The 17,072-nt window shown below is 34.3% G+C and overlaps 1 protein-coding gene across 8 annotated transcripts in view; it reads left to right on the forward strand.

Moving 5' to 3' along the window:
• LOC119835926 (polyhomeotic-proximal chromatin protein-like) overlaps positions 1–17,072 on the forward strand; it is a 34,121-nt gene that overhangs the window by 11,383 nt on the left and 5,666 nt on the right. For 4 of the 8 annotated variants that reach the window (XM_038361058.1, XM_038361059.1, XM_038361060.1 and 1 more), the window contains exons 6-25: positions 124–240; positions 1,307–1,422; positions 3,279–3,426; positions 3,698–3,788; positions 4,436–4,471; positions 5,386–5,555; positions 6,939–7,079; positions 8,440–8,629; positions 10,053–10,216; positions 10,973–11,082; positions 11,604–11,715; positions 12,537–12,642; positions 12,802–12,905; positions 13,490–13,579; positions 13,873–13,953; positions 14,220–14,366; positions 14,834–14,930; positions 15,421–15,551; positions 15,935–16,070; positions 16,800–16,897. In XM_038361058.1, coding sequence (XP_038216986.1) covers positions 124–240; positions 1,307–1,422; positions 3,279–3,426; positions 3,698–3,788; positions 4,436–4,471; positions 5,386–5,555; positions 6,939–7,079; positions 8,440–8,629; positions 10,053–10,216; positions 10,973–11,082; positions 11,604–11,715; positions 12,537–12,642; positions 12,802–12,905; positions 13,490–13,579; positions 13,873–13,953; positions 14,220–14,366; positions 14,834–14,930; positions 15,421–15,551; positions 15,935–16,070; positions 16,800–16,897 — 2,385 coding nt within the window. The remainder of the gene's footprint in view (positions 1–123; positions 241–1,306; positions 1,423–3,278; positions 3,427–3,697; positions 3,789–4,435; positions 4,472–5,385; positions 5,556–6,938; positions 7,080–8,439; positions 8,630–10,052; positions 10,217–10,972; positions 11,083–11,603; positions 11,716–12,536; positions 12,643–12,801; positions 12,906–13,489; positions 13,580–13,872; positions 13,954–14,219; positions 14,367–14,833; positions 14,931–15,420; positions 15,552–15,934; positions 16,071–16,799; positions 16,898–17,072) is intronic. The other 4 variants (XM_038361063.1, XM_038361065.1, XM_038361062.1 and 1 more) reach the window with 3 other exon arrangements.

A 17,072-nucleotide genomic window follows, 5' to 3' on the forward strand; every position in this document is an offset into this window, starting at 1 on the left:
CTTACGGATGAATTAAGCCTTAATTTTTTTTTTCAAAACGGCTGTCAATTGCTATAGGCTATAATAATAATCGAGTCTAAAGAAATTTTGTCCCAAATAATATAAATATTGTTCTGATGACAGATAACAGAGGGACAGAATCAGCAGCAAATGAGTATGGCGCAGCACGAGCCGAACCAGCAGCACCACCAGACGGTGACCGTGGTCTCGTCGATGCCGAGCTCTATGGCGACTCATCAGGTTTGCGCCATTACTTATTTGATTAAGTATGGGTATTATAGTATGGGTTTCTGAAACTTGCTTTGCATCACGCAGCGATCTGCGTTTTATCTCTAGGCAAGAAAATTCGTTTTAATTTGTTAGTTAAATTTCGAGTTATCTAGTCCAAATCCATCCACTGAGCGGCTATCGCAACAGACAATCAGTCAGAAGGCCTTGTAATTAAATTTTTATTAGTACATGATTTAAGGCCACTTTCTGAAAGGCTGATCAAACTGGTGATCAACTCATGTAACGATTATCTTAACAGCTCACACAAATCAGTTTGCTCTCTGAATCGTTGGTGAGCAAAAAGTTTACTAATTGATGAATAAATATTTGATATACCGAATATTCGTAGAAACAACACGATTCTGTGTTAGGATCATAAAACTTGCTAAGTACTAGTACTAGTTTGAATTTAAGCTTCACCATACAGTTTTATTACTTCTTTTACGTTAAATATCATTTGTATAAAAGCACTATATAAACCTTCTGTGCACCTATTAATGTTGCTGTACTTAACCAGTTGCGTTAAATATTTAAATCGGAACCAAATTAGATTTGCATTCATTGTAATAATACTTTTTTTTACAATGAATATGAATACATTGTTTTATACACTATCATATATCGAACCTACAATACCATGAAGGATATGAAAGTTTGAAATCAACAGACGTTAACTTTTTTGTGACGTTATCGTTTTTTTTTAAATGTTTTTAATACCTGTCTTTTAATCACACGCATCTCTTCCCGCACGGTCACATGAAATTTACATGTAATGAGCCTATGTCGCTCTCTAGCCTCCCAACTATAACAGCCAAACAGTTTCATATCTAAAATTTGCTATGTTGCGTTGTGCAATGTGCGAACAAACAAACATCCTTTCACACACATTTATAATTCCTGCGACGTAGCAGTAACTGTAAAACGCCTAAAATATTTCTGTCGTATACCTCTAGTTGCTGATAATTGAATTGCAGCAACACCATAGCATGTACAAAATTGTAGTTTTACGATCACTTAATAATTATTGCTGATCCAGGTGCAGCAACAGCAAGCAGCGGCGGGAGGTATTCAGCAACAGGCAGGCGCGAGCATATCTACAATGGCGCCGCTGCAGAGTCTGCCGCCGAACACGCAACATCCGCAGCAATTGAGGTTGGAATTTTATTATTAATGGGATAAGGAAAGGATTGACGACTGGAAGGAAGGATTGGACGGGAAGGCTAAGGATAAGGAAACGGGCATCCAGCGCCCCCACTCGCCGTACGAAGCACAGTAGCATGCCACTTTTTTCGCTGGTTTCCTGTGTGGGTGTGGTACTTCCCCGGTGCTAGCTGGCCCAATTCGTGCCGAAGCGTGCTCGATCCCCACATTTAAAATACACTTGTACAGTTTATACACCTGTATCAAGGATCGGTTATAATACAATAATTACATGAGTACGTCTTGTTATCCTGGTTAGAATCGTTAGAAATAATTACGAGTAATTTCCTTACGTATACTCTGTAGAAGAGCAAATGAGACGAGTTCGTTGATTCTATCATTAAAGCGCGATGTTAATTTTTTTTTAACTATATTTATTTATTTCAGTGTTATAATTTTAAAGTCCAGTTACAATGTATGTCGTAGGTATAAATTGTGTTAATAATAAAGTTGATTTTACAAGGAAAAAGGGGATATTTTTAATGGTTTTCCAATAATCGATTACGATATGCATCTTCTACATATATATAAAAGTGAATTGCCGAACGTGGTGTTTCTTCCATTAGTATTCCATACCAGTTTTAAGAAAATATTTAACTAGAAATGCACGTTTTTCCTAGTAACTGTTGACTACTACTCTCTTGACAAATAATCCTTTTTTAAAACCCTTTTTTATTAATCGAAATTAATATAATAATGAGAAAATATTTGATTCTTTGTTTCGTTTGAATTTTTTTTTTTTTTTTAATTGAATAGGCTAGGTGCCAAAATTAAAGATCCGATATAAAATTTGATTCGATTTCGCTACCATCGATTTATATTTTGTTTCTAACGAGTCAACCTGGGTTAAGCTGCGACGAGCGGCTAACCATGTTATATAAGAATTATAAATATAACATAAAGTACTTACTACGCCTTTGCATTGTTTAAAATCATTAACTGTATGATTAAACAACATGTACACCAACCAACTTAGATTATTGTATTTCTTGTTGTTCCTTATATATGTTACATTGATTTATAAAATGCGTATAATATGCGTTGCACATATAATAATAAATTTAAGTAAATACAGTAGAAATACAGAAAACTGTTTCAAAATAATACAAACAAACCAACTCGCAAGTGTTATTTCCCTCCTGAATAACTCATAGGCTAGTCGGGCGATTGTTTGTGGAAAGTATCAAATTATTAGTAATTTCACGTAATTGGTTTATACGTTCGTTATACAGCATCTATTATTTGTTATTTGAACAAATTAGCTACATGTTTCCTATTTGGAATGAAATAATTTTCTATGATAAGAATTAATTTTATATAATTTGTTTACGCTTTAATACTATTTCTAAAGGGTTTGTTAATTTAGTTTTATTTTATAATTGCCTTTTGGTGAGCTACACAAATCCTGTTTTATTATTAATTATTACGGAATTACGATACTGAAATAAATAAATTAACAAATTAATTATACTAGACGATCCGTCACCCATTATACCTCTTTATTTTTTATGTTTTGCTACAATTTAAGAATCAATTAAATTTAATTTGATCGATGATAATTTTATCCCATATATCCTCTCGTGTTATTCATGGTCACTTTGCTTTTCGAGTAACGAGGTTTGCTGATGAATTTGCGATTCTTATAGCCATCAAATTATTTTTTTTTTACATTTTCGTAAAAGCACACAAGTTTCTTGGGTGGGTATGGGTAGAATAAACGTACCACGGGTGGAACCGGGCCGAACCGCTAGCGGTATATGCTAGAATCGTCTATATTAACTAACATACCACATCATCTCATTGCGCAGCGCTGACTGGGGCCACGGCCGCGTGCAGGTGATCCAGCAGCCGCTGCAGAACAACACGTACCTGCAGCAGCTGTACAACGCGCAGGGCCCGCTGCTGATGCCGGGCAACATCGCACTCCACCCGGGCATCAACTCGCAGCAGATACAGGTGCGTGTGCACGCGTCCTTATGTGTCTATTTTATATGCTATTTGGTGATCTCTACATCGTATGTGGAATGTATTGTATCATCGTCATCAGTCCATATATGTATATATATTTATATTATGAAATAGTATGCCATTTTTTTTCTATTTCAATTTATGTAATTTTACAATTTCAATATTTTTTTCATGTTGCATATAATTTTTCCAAATATCACAAAACTCTTGCATCTGTTCTTGCCGCAAGGAGATAATGTATATTTCGTGTATTTTTTAGGTTATAGCTGCAGGGAAACCTTTCCAAGGCAACCAACTGGCACCGCACATGTTGACGACGCAAGGCAAGCAAGTGTTACAGGGACAAACAAGTAAGAACACTTAAAAAATACTTAGAATATACAACCACACTATGCTAATTAGACTTTTACACTTTTTTGACACTAAAACACTTATAATTTTGTTTTTCGAGTATTAATTAATAAGTTTAGACTAAGAATAAATTTTCTACACGAAAAGTCACCAATGCTTATAAAATAGTTATTACGAAATATAAAAAAAAAACATGTTTTTGGGTGTTTGATTCAAGTGGTTCATAGGGTACTTGCGAAACTGTATATTTTCTACATTAATTTAATGTCATTTGAATCATTCACTTTCTAGTTTCATCACAATTAACACACATCTATCACAATTAAATCACATTACAACCAAATACAACTGGAATTAGAACTAAGTCTTCTATATGATATTATGATTAAATATACCAGGTAGAGAATCATGCCTGTAACCCTTTTGACATAATCTTTAATTGATTGAAATATAATATGTAATAATTGAACCCCGTAAACACTGAGCTTCTCTTTAAAACTGAATGCTAGTTTATCATGCATTTCCCCATTGTCCAATTATATAACCTGTATCTATTATAATAAAGGATATAGTGGCATTTATTACTCAATTGTTATACATAAAAGAGAATAGAAACAAAGAACGGCTGCACTATTTAGTTTTATAGTGAATTTTTCAGGTCTAACGACATACCAGGACCAAGGTTTATGAAATTTTCACAAATTGAATAATTGTATTTGTTCAAAGTCGAGTGATTTTATGTTATTATGTGAATGTCAGTATCTTGAATCCATATGGGATGGAATGTATATTTCGTTACGTTACTACGCGAAGGCGCATTCATTTTCTTATAAAAATGTTATTGTTTTTATTAAAATTAAGGTACTGTTTTGCTCGTAGTATAAAATTACAAAAAAAAGACAGTGATCTAATTATCGTTATTGTAAATACAAATAAACTATTAACAGTATAATTCAATTTCATCTTTTCTAAGAATTCGAATGCGCTATTTATTCTGAATTGGCAATTTTTTATTACTTTGGAGCTGTTATTGTATAATTGATGTTTGATAGGCTTCGTCAAAAGCTTCTTTTTATTTTTCTTTTTAATAACAACCGCTTCTTTTAAGTTCTTCGCAGAATGTTTGCCAATAAATGTTTTTAATTACTTGTATTTAATTTCGAGTAGATGTAGTTGTGCGTCTTGTTTAAACTGTATGTGTAAAATCCTACTTATTAGAGTAACAATTTAAAATTTTGTTTCTTTACAAAAAAAAAATCTATAGGTCTTTTGTATCTACGGCGAATATATATAATTGTCTAGTGCTCTCAAATTATCTGTACATACAGCCATACAGTCATAATTATCTGTACAAGAATCCAAGATATGTGCTGCTGGCGTGTAAATGATTACTTACATAAAAAAAAATGATTACTTGCACACGTCACTAATAAACAAACTCAAACAATTATTACAAATAAGTATATAGAGTATTTAATGACAGCACTAACATTTAAAAAGCAAATCGACTTAAATTTCGAATTTGTCACAATAAAAAAGAATACCCGTAGAAATCAAATTTAGAACACATTTTCAAACTTTTATTTTTCCAACCAGCCTCATTCCCCGGATACACGACGATACCGGCTATACCCACTACGCAGAACCAGACGTTCGTGTTCAGTCCACTGGGCGTGATCAACTCGCAGCCGAGTATACTGCCTGCACATTCTCAGGCCACTGCTTCTGGCATGAACCAGCAACAGAAAGCTGGTGATATGCACAAGGTAATTTTATTTAAATGTTTATTAAAATTTTCTCTGTGAATACTGTATATGGAAGGGATAAATTGTCTAAATTACTGGTCGGTGAGTGGTGGAAAGAAGACATAAATTTTCTGTATGTTGTGCTAATGTCATACGAGCGGTCTGCCCCGGCTACGCCCGTGGTAAGTACATGTATAGCCTATATCGAGGATCACGTACAATGTACATATCCAATGGTGAAAGAATTTTTGAAATAGTTCCTAGGAATAGCGCGTTCAAACAAACAAACTCTTCAGTTTTAATATTTTTATACTATTAAGTATAGATAATTTTAAGGTTGTAAGTGCGTAAATCCAAACACTATGTCACTTTATACACGAAAACGATACATACTATAAGTGTACAGAGTAAATATGCATTATGACGCTACAATCGGATCGAAAACAACAATAACTGCCATTTACGATGCATTGACACAATTTTTAACTATCATATTTCTTTGTGATTTTCTCAAAATCGTAATCCTTATATCACTATGCCTAGTAGAAGAAAGACTGTTACATATTTACGCCTGTCGGCTTTACACGATGAATTTTTATCTCTCCATGTGTCACATGATTTAATTGTGCATTATGTATGTATGGGATGTCCAGGTGCCAATTGATAATCATGTTTCGAGCGGTGTGTATATTTTTAAATAAATACATACTACGATAATACTTAAAGGGGTTGGCATTCATATAATTATATAGGATGGGCATATATTTTGTCCTTATATTGTTGAGGGGAGATAATTATGTAAATAATCACATACAGCAATTTGTCTACCCCTATGTTTGTGTGACGGGTACGCGAATACTTATTTAATTTTTACTTATCGTGTAATTTTTTATTTCATTTTGTCTCATGTATGTTATATGAATAGACGAATTTTTTATCTAATTCCATTTCTAATCCTATTATTTTGGGCATCCATCAAACAAAGCGTGTTATTTATAAATACAAATAGGGTTATAAAATCTAAACACAGTCGGAACTTAAAGTCATGAGCTTTAGGAGTTTGTTGATTTTACTTTTTTTTTTATTGAATGATCGCGTTGTGCTCTGGTGAAATTAGCTTATCTGCAAACCCTAAACATAAAACAGATTTCATACAAAACCGATTAGCTCTTTTTGCCTAAAAGAGTGTATCAGAGTGCCTCTAAACATCCATCCATCCATATAAAGATACACGTTCGTATAACCAACGTACACGTATGTTATGCTTTTCATGAAATTGAATATACCCACACTAAAATGTGTGTAAATTTTTATGCTGCCATATTTTTTTTTATTTTTGTATTTTAAATTACATATTAGGTACATGTAATTTAAAATACAGCACACGATGACAAAACATTGCAGGTGATGAGCGGGGGTAAAGTGACAACGGGGAAAGTGAATACGGGCAACGGTCAAACCGTGCCCGTGCAAACGCAGTGCGTGCAAGTCTCGCAGCCGGTACTCGGCCAGCAGCCGCAAACGCAGATTATCAGTCCGTTGCAGGTGATTGTGTGTCTATTGTCTGTACTTATAGTGTTAAGCTGAAGAGTTTGTTTGAACGCGTTTATATAGGGGACTGTTGGACCGATTTCAAAAATTCTTTCACCTTTGGCTAGGTACCCACTTGATCCCTATAGGCAATATATGTACCACCTATATAATATGTAGCTAGTAGTTGGTATAGTTGATTGTGTGAATATATGGTGTTATTTATGTACACATGATTTTTGCGCCAAAAATTAATAGAAAAAAAAATAAACAGTTTTAATCATAAATATTTGTGAAACATGCAAAAATTGGGCTAAGGTGAAGAAAATATAAAATTTGTATTTCCATGTTTGATACGAATCTTCCAATGATTTGTGATACATTTATACAGTTGATTACACATTTAAAGAGTTTAGGTTAGATCTTTTATATTTTCATATCTCATCGTTTGATTCAGTATTCATCATTGATGGAAGGCAATACTATTTCTAAAAGTACAGTTTAAATCAGGGTATTTAAATTGTATTAGTAATAAGTCTCAACAACACCGGTTTTGAAAGGGGATGGGGGACAAAAACGCTTATTCTGTTTTTTACTATAATATTCTTTAGGAATCCCCATGCTAGTATATGCAAACCCTTACATGTATTACATTTATAATATAAATTATATGTTTCGTTAATTGCGATTGTTAATACTGCATTGCGAAGTGATACCAAGGTATATAATATTGTATTGCGAATTTGAGAGAGAAGACGTTTTTTCTGTACATATTATTTTGCGAAAGTGTTTTTGCAATATTTTTAATATTGCATTGCATTGATTCTTTGCCATTTTATTATTAATAAATTGTGCGAATTGTTGAATGTACAACACTGCATCTTTGTGGTTTTAAGTGTTTAAGGCGTATTGCTTATAATAAAACCAAGACAGGATGACAAGATATCTCTTTAGAAGAATAGGAAGACGATTATCTCTTTTTTAATTATGAGATGGTACGAGCGGCGCATATTAGTTTAAAATTATCTTTGTGAAATATCTTATTTCATTTTTGTATACCTTAGTATATTTTGGATTCGCAAAAAGTGCGAACTATATAATAGATGGGAATCATATATGAATATAAATATTTGATTTAGTAACCATAAATGTGTTTTATAATGCATAGAATAGTGGTGTATTTATGTACGGTACGAATAGTGTGCTATTACGAAATAGGGCTTGGACAGTGCGCACTGTGTTTCTTTATCTTGGTACGACTTACCAAGCCTCGAAGGACCCGCAGTACTGCGGATACGTTTTGCCCATGTACATAGCGAGTAGTACCTTGTAGCGTAGTGTTGTGGGGCGCGATAAAGAGCAGTGGTGGTTGCAGGCGGGCGGGCAGATGCAGTTCGCGCCGTGGCAGATCTCGGGCGCGCTGCCGCAGGTGTGGGCGGGCGGGCTGCCGGCCGGCGCGCTGCCCGGCGTGCTGGCCCCGAACCCGATCTTCATCCGCGGCTCGCAGCCCGACGCGCCGCCCTCCATGTTCATACAGCACTCGCCGCAGAGCGTGCAGCACGCGGGTTAGTCACCTGCTTCCATATACTAGGACGCCGCTGTTGGCGCCGCCGCTGCGTGCTCTGCTGTACGCTGCTGCCTATGTATATCGGGACCACGGACGGGACGCTTATGAGGTACGCGCTGGGTGGAATGGCGTATGACCAGAACTCACTGCAGAGCGGGCGGCACACGGTTTAGTGACCGACCAATATTTAGTGGGACGACATTTATAACGTGCACGCTGGGTTTGGTATACAGAGTCAGCGACAAGCGAACGGCACCCGGGTTAGTGGCGTGCTTTTATGTACTAGACCACACCAAACGTACAATACTCGCATTAGAGCGTGCAATATATGAACTACTGCTCTACCACCAGGATGTTGTAATTCGGACGACGGGATGGTGAACTGTTTAACAGCAGATTCAGGTTAGTGTCGGACCCACTACAGCGATTTACAAATTACGTAACTTTTATATAAACCGGATTTAAGATCGAGATTTCTGAGCATGCATGGTCACTGCATAAGATGCTCAAGCCAGTATAATGTATCGGTTAGTATAACCTCAATTAATCAATAAATTTTGTGCTCATAAACTAGTTTGCAATTTCTCACCATAACATCTTAGGTGAGTATGGAATCAATTTAACGACAATATGCCATATTATATTATAGGAGTGTGTAACCATAGGTTCTAAAATATGTTTATTATTAATAGAAACCGGAATGATGTGTTTCATATTGTCTAAATTAGATTTATTCATTGACAAAATATTTATTTTTCATACTATAAAATAAAGCAAATCTTTACATTAAATATGGCGAGTATTTCAATTGACATTGTAAAGATTTATAAGTAAGAAGGCAACAGAAATATTGTTAATTAATAGTTTCCACTATCCGTTACTATTATTTGCCTTGATCATCTATACCTCACTATTACAGATTATACCGTCAATATTACAGATTATATAAACAATTAAGAATGATTGACTGAAAATATTTGTTAAAGCAAGTACAAAAAAGAAGAGTGGTACATGCTTGTGTATGTTCATGTGTTATATTATGAGTACAATACAAGAATACTACAAGGAGCGATACTATCCAGTGTAAAACACTATACAAATATTTTGTTTTCCGATATTACTTTTAATAGTGCTTATGTGTGTTCATCTAACCATTGCTGTGCGAATTAATATGCCTTAAGCGAACAAGCTACGCTTTTACAAAGTGGTTTATCACCACACTCGTTTGAACCCACACTCATAATTTCTGGTAACCCTTTCTTTTATAGAAAGTGAGTTTTAATATTGAAAAAAGGATTATATTTTTTTAATTTTTTGTTAGCTGTGCGATTCTATTGAATTACCCTAAAGACCCATAAATTATTCATGATTTGCTGAAAAAAGAACAAAGAATAATTCTAAACAATTTATCCTTTTTCCAGGTGTAAGTGTTGCATCGTCGACGGTGACCACGTCCAAGCCGAGGGCGTCCACAGACACGATATCGAAGGGCCCCAGACCGCTCTCGAATATTCTACCCTCAGGCGGAATAAGACCTGCATCCAGTGTGTCTACGCAAACCAGCGCTAATCAGGCGCAGAATGCGGTAAGTATCCTACGATAAAAAGTAACCTAAGAAAATGTTTCAACATTACTGTTTAACAACATATACAGGTCTTATAAAAAATTGTTTTCATCAAAGTTGACATACTCATATACAGCACAGGCTAACCCTCGATTCAATCAATATACATGTGTGTATATTGAAGTGGGGTGGTAACATGCCGAGATGCGTGTGGAGTAGGAAAAATGCTTTGAATCTCTATTCCATTTATCTGAAAAAAAAAAAAACAACCTTGGTCTAATTTCAGAGATAGAGTAAATAATTGCAATGAAAAGTCTATTTAAACTAGGTCAGACCACATTAATGATCTTTATTGATCTTTTTCACAGAAATGTGTTTAAATTGCCAATTAAAATCATCATATTAATACTATGTCATTTCCATTTTATGCACATAAATTCCTTTCAAAGTTGAAATTAACGAAGTTGCTTTTTGTTTGTTATTAATAAGTTATTCAATAGCAAACTAATTCTGTTCAGTCCCACTTGAAATAAATTGCAGCATATGTTTCTATTGAACGATAAAAGTTGCGTATCACGATTCTTATTTGAGTATTATTTAACTAATATCCTATGAATTTATTCCTATTCAATATATATATGGCACCTGTATCATTGTTTGAAAATTAATAATTTATATCTAAACTGTAAAAAAGGCAATCACTTCGATATTCCTTACAAAACTATAATAACAATGAATTAAATTCAATATATAGACATGTAATTTTGAACATAACAGGCAAAGCAACGCGGCAAGCCAGGCGTGCGGTCCCCAGCCCCTGCCTCCAAACAAGATGCCGCCAACCAGACGAATAAGATGCAGCATCAGATACAACAGCCGAAGCAACAGTATGTATACCACCTTATGGCCGAATTATCAATAAAGTAATATTCAAAGTATTACAATATCTATGTATCAATCTGTCATACAATGCATGTAATAATATTATTATGTGGGTTACAAGAGTGATAAGTTCATTTTAAACGACTTCGAAAATTTCCTTCATCTATTTAAATTGAATTCTATGCCACTTTAATAAGAGTCGACATAGACCAAAAACAGTTTATTTTTTTTTTTTCGATTTAATAAAAAATATTGTATTAACTACTATCACTTTTTCTGAATAATGTTCAGTAGTTTTAAATGAAAGCCAGTAAGACATTATGTTAAATCCTAAATATAATACGAACCCAAGAGATGAGATAGCATTACTTGAGCACAGATAAAAAAACAATCAATCAAGTGCCAAGTCAATGAAGTGCCAAAAAACGCCTGAACTCATAACCAAAGGAACAGCGATGGTGAAGCGTCCTGGTTGAAATGGTTTCACTATCGTTGTTGCGTTTTCTCACTATGCAATGAATCTCAGGTTACTGGTTATGAACTCTAGCGGGCAGATGACGCAAATCACGAGTGTGGACAAGCAGCCGCTCAACAAGAGCATGCAACAACAGCAGATGATGCAGCAACAGGCTATACAGGTATGCCCACGCTATATTCTGTGAATTGAAAATCTTACGCTATTTTGGGAACCTCGTTTAAGTATAGACATTATCCAGATTAGTGTAAAATTTATATTATTTCTTTACAAACCGTTATTTCGAAATTTTCATTATAAATATATAATCACTGATGAACCATCGACTATTGTATAAAATAGTTAGCAAATTGGATAATAGCTTTTTAGATTTTGGATAACGCATTGAAATGAATACACTAGTGACATTCAAATAATTTTGTAAAACATGATCAAACTTCATGAACTCCAGATTTTATTGAACAAGTTAAAACAACATAAATTTTCATACTTTTGGTGCCAATTTATCAAAATATTAAGTAAATTTAGTGAATCATTAGATTTGATACTAATACATGTTTCTGAATTTGATCCTCACGCTGCTCTAATGATGAAGTGCCCGGTGAGTTACAGATAATAAGAAATGATCAATGTTCGAGATCATACATGAATAAATCGAATATACATATATTAGTTTACTTAGTTTTGGTATCCAAATTTTAAACATAAAAAAGGCCTTTTGTTATATTTTTATCATTAAGGAGAAACAAAACAAAAAAAATTGATAATGGCAACAAATAAATTACTTCTTTTTCTTCTAATAGCGAGAGAATTATAGCATTTGATGTCACAAAACCGATTGATCATCAAAATGGACTTATGTGTTCCTGTAGAATTGTTCTCGAATTATTTAATTTACACAAATTATACATAGTGTATTTCAATACCTTTCTGTTTTGTTGTTGCACAATAAAATTGTTATTCAAAGTACTTTTTTGATTTTAGCAACAACAACAGCAACAGCAACAACAGCAGCAGCAGCAACAACAACAACAGCAATTGCTACAGCAACAACAGAACCAACAATTAGTTCAGCATTACCAACAACAAGGTACATACATCATTTGCAAATCTTGGACAGTTATTGATCAAACTTGACGTATCCAGAGATTTGCTTCATTCTCAATCAATTCAGATTCATATTATGTCAACAAATGCTCAATATATTTAACTGAAATAAATTTAAATAATGTAAGTAAACTCTTTTTAGGAATGTTGGGGATGCAACAAGGCACGCTGCCGGTGGGATCCGTGTCTCAGACATTACCAATGGCCGGTCTACCGCAGATCTCTATGGTGCAACAGATTCATCCGGTAATATTTATTTGCAATAAAATGAAAATAATCTTTTAAATTGATTAGTCTTCACGTATGTATTTTAAGTAATATACAAATAAAGAAGATTAAACAACATCTTCAAAGTCATCTATTTGATATAGTCAATTATTTCAAATATTTCATAATGCGTTTTTTTTTTTGTTCAAAATAGTGAATATGAATAGCGGTTGAAACCATATGTCTAAATATAATTTGCAGGGTCATAATAAAACTTATAAATAAATATTCAAAGAAAATTCTTCATACTTAAATGTGAATTCAGTACTAAATCTACTTACTAATATTATGAAATTGTAAGCAACAAATGTGATATAATATTTTTTATTGTACTGTGATGTGAAATTACTATTGAAAATACGAGAAATATTATTGAAGTTAAAATTACGGTTCAAATGTTTTTTCTGCTTCTGTTACTTCAATATTTCCATTGGTTTTCAACTGATCCACCTGATACATGTATATGATAGGAAATTTATATTTGGCCCCATTTTAGAATTTGGATTCTGGATTGTCTCTTTTTATAGAAATGATTATAATATAATATGATATAATGTTAACAGCTGGGCGGTATAGGCCAACCGAGCACCCTGGTCAGTCAGATCAACACGAGTCAGCCACAGAACTCTCTACAAACATTGCAACAACCACAGGTAACTTTATAATGAGCAAAATATGCAAATCCTTACTTACTGATTAGTGTCATTAATACGATAATTTGTTTGTTGGTCTCTCATTTATGTCTCTGTGGAGAGATTATATGATGTGATCTTATGGTGGGATATAATGACTGTATTGACCACGGTGAAACAACACATTCCGATGGGAAAAATATGTTATTCAACGAATCTTTGTATACGCAGTAAAAAAAACTAATTATGCTAATTATTTATAATACTATTATAATTACTGGTACTATCAATTATAACCCAATGAAAATTTTCAGGCACTTGTTGGAGGTGGTCTCGTGCAAACATCTGTGGGTATGGGTGTGCAATCTTCTTTGAACACCTCGCAGATGCAAACTGTAAGTCATATCTCTTTACATGCTAGCTGTTCGCCTCAGCTCCACCCGGATATATCTTATCAAATTTATTACTGTTCTTATCCAAATCCAAGTGGTACAAATCCAAAAATGCTATTATCATTATAATATGTTCAGGCGTCCTTAAGTTATAAGTGGAGTAACTAATACGATTATATTATATGATTATACTTTTTATTCGTGAGTTATAACTGCCTAATAAAATCGTATAAATTAATGACAATATTAACTTGCATAACGTTCACCAGGTGTCCTCAAACAGTCTCAGCACACCACAAATTACCATCCAAGCTCCCGGTTTGGGGTTGATAACTGCCCCAGTACAAGGCTCGGTACTGCCCCTACAGTCGCAGATGCTGCAGACTAAAGCGGATGATAAAGTTTCGTTGTCTTCTGTAAGTATAGCTCTTTATATTAATTAGGGATGTGAAAAATATTTCACGACTTATTCTGAGACCTAACGAATATGAAATTTTATAAAAATCGATCAAGTAATTTCCGTGGAGTGCGACAACTGAAGATTTTAAAATCTCAGCGGCGTAACTCCTATATCGAGACATAATTCTCCACAAATATCTATCAAGTTCCTATTGTCTGAATTTCGAATATCGAAGTAGTGTAAATAAAATACTTTTTCGAAATAGGAGACTTTGAAGATAACTTTACTCATTATAATCACTGTGCAGTAGATAAATATTACGTATTGTTAGCCCGCTAATACTCGCAGAATAAACCCCCTTATTATTTAGTATTAAATGTAAAGAAAAATCATGCGATATTAAAGTTTGCACAATCATGACGATCCACGCATGTATGTATTTGGTATTCAGGACTTGGAATTAAAATAAATATTATTCAACAGGGATCGTTGCAGCAAATGTCTCAGGCGTCTACGGAAACTTCCACAGATGCATCTCACGCGACGTCCAGTGAGGCAGTCACTCACAGTTCTACTTCTGGTGGGTTTTATCTTAATATATAAAAATCCAGTGTCATAATGTATGTTCCCAATGAACTCTTCACCAACTCAACCGATTTTGATGAAATTTGGCATTTTATGTGTAATTTTGTCCAACCTAAGATATAGGATACTTTTTATTTCGATTAAATATCCTAATATTTTACAATCTTAATATTTTTAATTAGTACTCAGCCACAGCAACGCTTGGCCGGGTATGCTAGTTTAGTATGAGAAATAATGACAAGAAAATGACCTTCAAATATAGTCTAATATTACAGTTTTGTTGGGGGGAAAAGTTTAACGTATTTTCAGTATTTCTAAATAAATTGCTTATTTATTTTATATATTTCTAAATAAATTGCTTATTTTCTGTTTTTTCCCCGTTTATAATAGATTTTTGTGGTTAAAACGATAATATTATATTATATATATATGTTTATAAAAAATGTCACGGACAGTAAATTACAATGTGACTTCTAATTGCGCAGCACCGTCGGCCGCAGACACGTCCAAACGAAGCCCAAGCAAAGCGGACAGCGCGTTGTCGATAACGGTCACGACCACGACCACGACCTCGTCCGCGACCGCGACCAGCGGCCACCACACAAGCGTTTCGCAGGTAAGCAACAAGCAGCTGTTACTGTTACTGTTACACTGTTACTGAAGTAAAAGGAGCCTATATGTATCACTCTAGTCTCCTAAAAATCTTTTCGTATTCAAAAATCATTAACACACTCTTCCACCTTTATACTACTAAGACTAGAATAATATTATTCAAATAAAAATTCCAGAATGTTTAAATAAAATGAGATCATTTAGAAAATTACTTTAGTCTAATTTTTAGTTTTTATCGAGAACAGAGACATATCAATCGACAATTACCGGGCGATGTGATTATATAACGAAATTGATGCTCTTTCGAAATGCAGCTCACCTACAATCCTATCAATTTGAATTTCACTATTTTCCGAATAACTTATAAAATTCATAAATTCCACCCAGGCTCTGACGTCAATGGCATCGTCGACATCGTCATCGACACTGACGTCATCTGTCTCGACGCCGGTGTCTGCGAGCAGCTCTGGAGCCATGTTCAAGAGTTCGCAGTGTACACCTCGGAATATCAGCTCGCAGCAAGGTAAAACTATAGTAAATAATTGACATATTTTGTCATGTCATTTATGTAAAATGAAGTCCCGTGTCCCCTATGGGGCAGATGATGTACATCTGTTTCACTGATCGATTTTCTTTACGAACAAATAGGTGATCAGCCTTCTGTGTACTGCCAGACCGAGACATTTTTTTTTTTTTTGCGTCCCCACTGGGAATTGAACCCAGGATCCCTCGGTTCTAAGCTCACGTGTTAACCACTGTACCAAGGAGGCGGTCAATGTCATTTATACATAGGTATATATGTATTGACACAAACTAAGATCACACATTAATTGGTTTTAAGTAATGTAAACATTTGGGAAAAATATATTTACTATTAAATATCCTACTAATATTATAAATGCGAAAGTTTGTAAGGATGCGAATGTGTTTGTTGTTCTTTCATGCAAAAGCTACTGAACCGGATGCAATGAAATTTGGTACGTAGACAGCTGGACAACTAGAATAACATATAGGCAACTTTTTATCCCGATATTCCTACGGGATACGGACTTACGCGGGTGAAACCGCGGGGCGCAGCTAGTTATAAATAAATATACGTTTTCATTCACACGACATAAATATGTCACTATATTTGAAGTATACAAGATAGAGAGAAGAAATAACATTTTCGTCCTCTCTTAGTGTGTATGATCATAAAAAAGTAAGAGTAATGATTTGAAATTATAGGTAACCAAGGAAATAATCGATTTAGTTACAGATAAAGGTTTACCGAAGGCGATGGTGAAGCCGAACATTTTGACGCACGTTATAGAAGGATACGTGATACAGGAGGCCTCTGAACCATTCGCAGTGAGTCCCATATTATTTTAATAAACGCACGATCCAAACACATGGTATAATTCAACATTCTTATATTCTTTAAAATTTTCCTATATAATTGAGCTATGGTACCATGAGAAAGAATTCCTCTATCTATCTCACTTATTAAATTAGATTTACTTGTGACCTGTGAAGTAGTAAGTTT

This window comes from Zerene cesonia, chromosome Z (genome assembly GCF_012273895.1).
Source record: "Zerene cesonia ecotype Mississippi chromosome Z, Zerene_cesonia_1.1, whole genome shotgun sequence".
In the NCBI taxonomy this organism is placed as follows: Eukaryota; Metazoa; Arthropoda; class Insecta; order Lepidoptera; family Pieridae; genus Zerene; species Zerene cesonia.